This window comes from Laetiporus sulphureus (assembly GCF_001632365.1).
Source record: "Laetiporus sulphureus 93-53 unplaced genomic scaffold LAESUscaffold_397, whole genome shotgun sequence".
In the NCBI taxonomy this organism is placed as follows: Eukaryota; Fungi; Basidiomycota; class Agaricomycetes; order Polyporales; family Laetiporaceae; genus Laetiporus; species Laetiporus sulphureus.
In genome coordinates, this window is record NW_024468902.1 from 1 (window position 1) to 1,044 (window position 1,044).

Here is a 1,044-nt window from a genome sequence, read left to right on the forward strand (position 1 = left end):
CAAGGTTCCGAGGCCATTGAGGTCTCCAGCCACGACGAGGGCGACAGTGATAGCGACGAGGTCGAATACGTAGGGGGCAATATTCCGAACTTGTCTCCGGCCCACCCGAAGAAGGGTAAAGGGCGCGGTCGCAAACTCGCTAAGTCTTCCGGCGCGACCGCCACCTTCGACGACCAATACGTGCGCATGCCGGTTCGAACCTTCCGCGATCGCTCCCTCCCGCCAACGTACTTGCCGCTCTGGCAGAAGCCATCCATCGCGTGCTTGGTAAGTTCGCTCCTTTCTCTTTTCGTCGTTCGCTGCTAACTTCTTCTCCCTAGTGCCTATATTGCTTGTCTTCTGAGAAGGTCTCGCGGACGTGCACACTTAGTGAGTTCCGGCCGAAGTGTCGCAAATGTCATCGCGACCACAAGGCTTGCAAATGGTGGACTCGTGACACGGCCCCGGACGTCAACGATCCTGACGGCTGGCTCCCGCTAAAGAAGCTCTACCGTCGCAACGGCTGGTCGGTGCCCAAATCGCCTGAGACGTCGGTGATGGCGAAGGCTTCGCGCCACCAAGTTAGCTACGACCGGCAGATGCGCGACGCCAATACTGCTGGAAGCGAGAAGGCGACCGAGCTTGAGCTGCCGCTCGACACTCCCATCGACGAGTACGAGGTTGCGCTCGCCGAAGCGCCACGTCTTCGTAAGTCTCTATTCCCTGCTTCTGCATCATGGCTTTGGCTGAAACCCTCCAGTTCCGGTCAGCTCCTTGCCGGACACGCTTGAGACCGAGTCGGAGGACAACGATGCGTCCGACGTCGTCGTAGTGAAGCAAGAGAAGGACGTCGCGGGTCCTTCGCGTCGTGGCTTGGTTATTCCGCCGCCGCCGCGTGGTGCGTCTCTTCACACCTAATTGGTTTTCTGCTGACCGGTTTGCTAGCTTATCTCGGCCGTCCTCCCAAGCGTCCTCGCGTCGACGACTCTGATCCGGACGACATTATGATGCAGCACTTTCATGCCGGCACCATTGTCGTCCCCTCGACTTCAGTCCTCAAGCCGC

At 59.2% G+C, this 1,044-nt stretch overlaps 1 protein-coding gene across 1 annotated transcript; it reads left to right on the top strand.

Moving 5' to 3' along the window:
- Positions 1 to 12: 12 nt before the first annotated feature.
- On the top strand, positions 13 to 897 carry LAESUDRAFT_765652 (uncharacterized protein; the record flags this gene model as incomplete). Its single annotated transcript, XM_040913753.1, has 3 exons — positions 13 to 267; positions 321 to 687; positions 740 to 897. Coding segments are annotated over 3 exons (780 nt in total), but the record flags the coding sequence as incomplete, so codon positions are not given.
- Between the last annotated feature and the right edge of the window lie 147 nt (positions 898 to 1,044).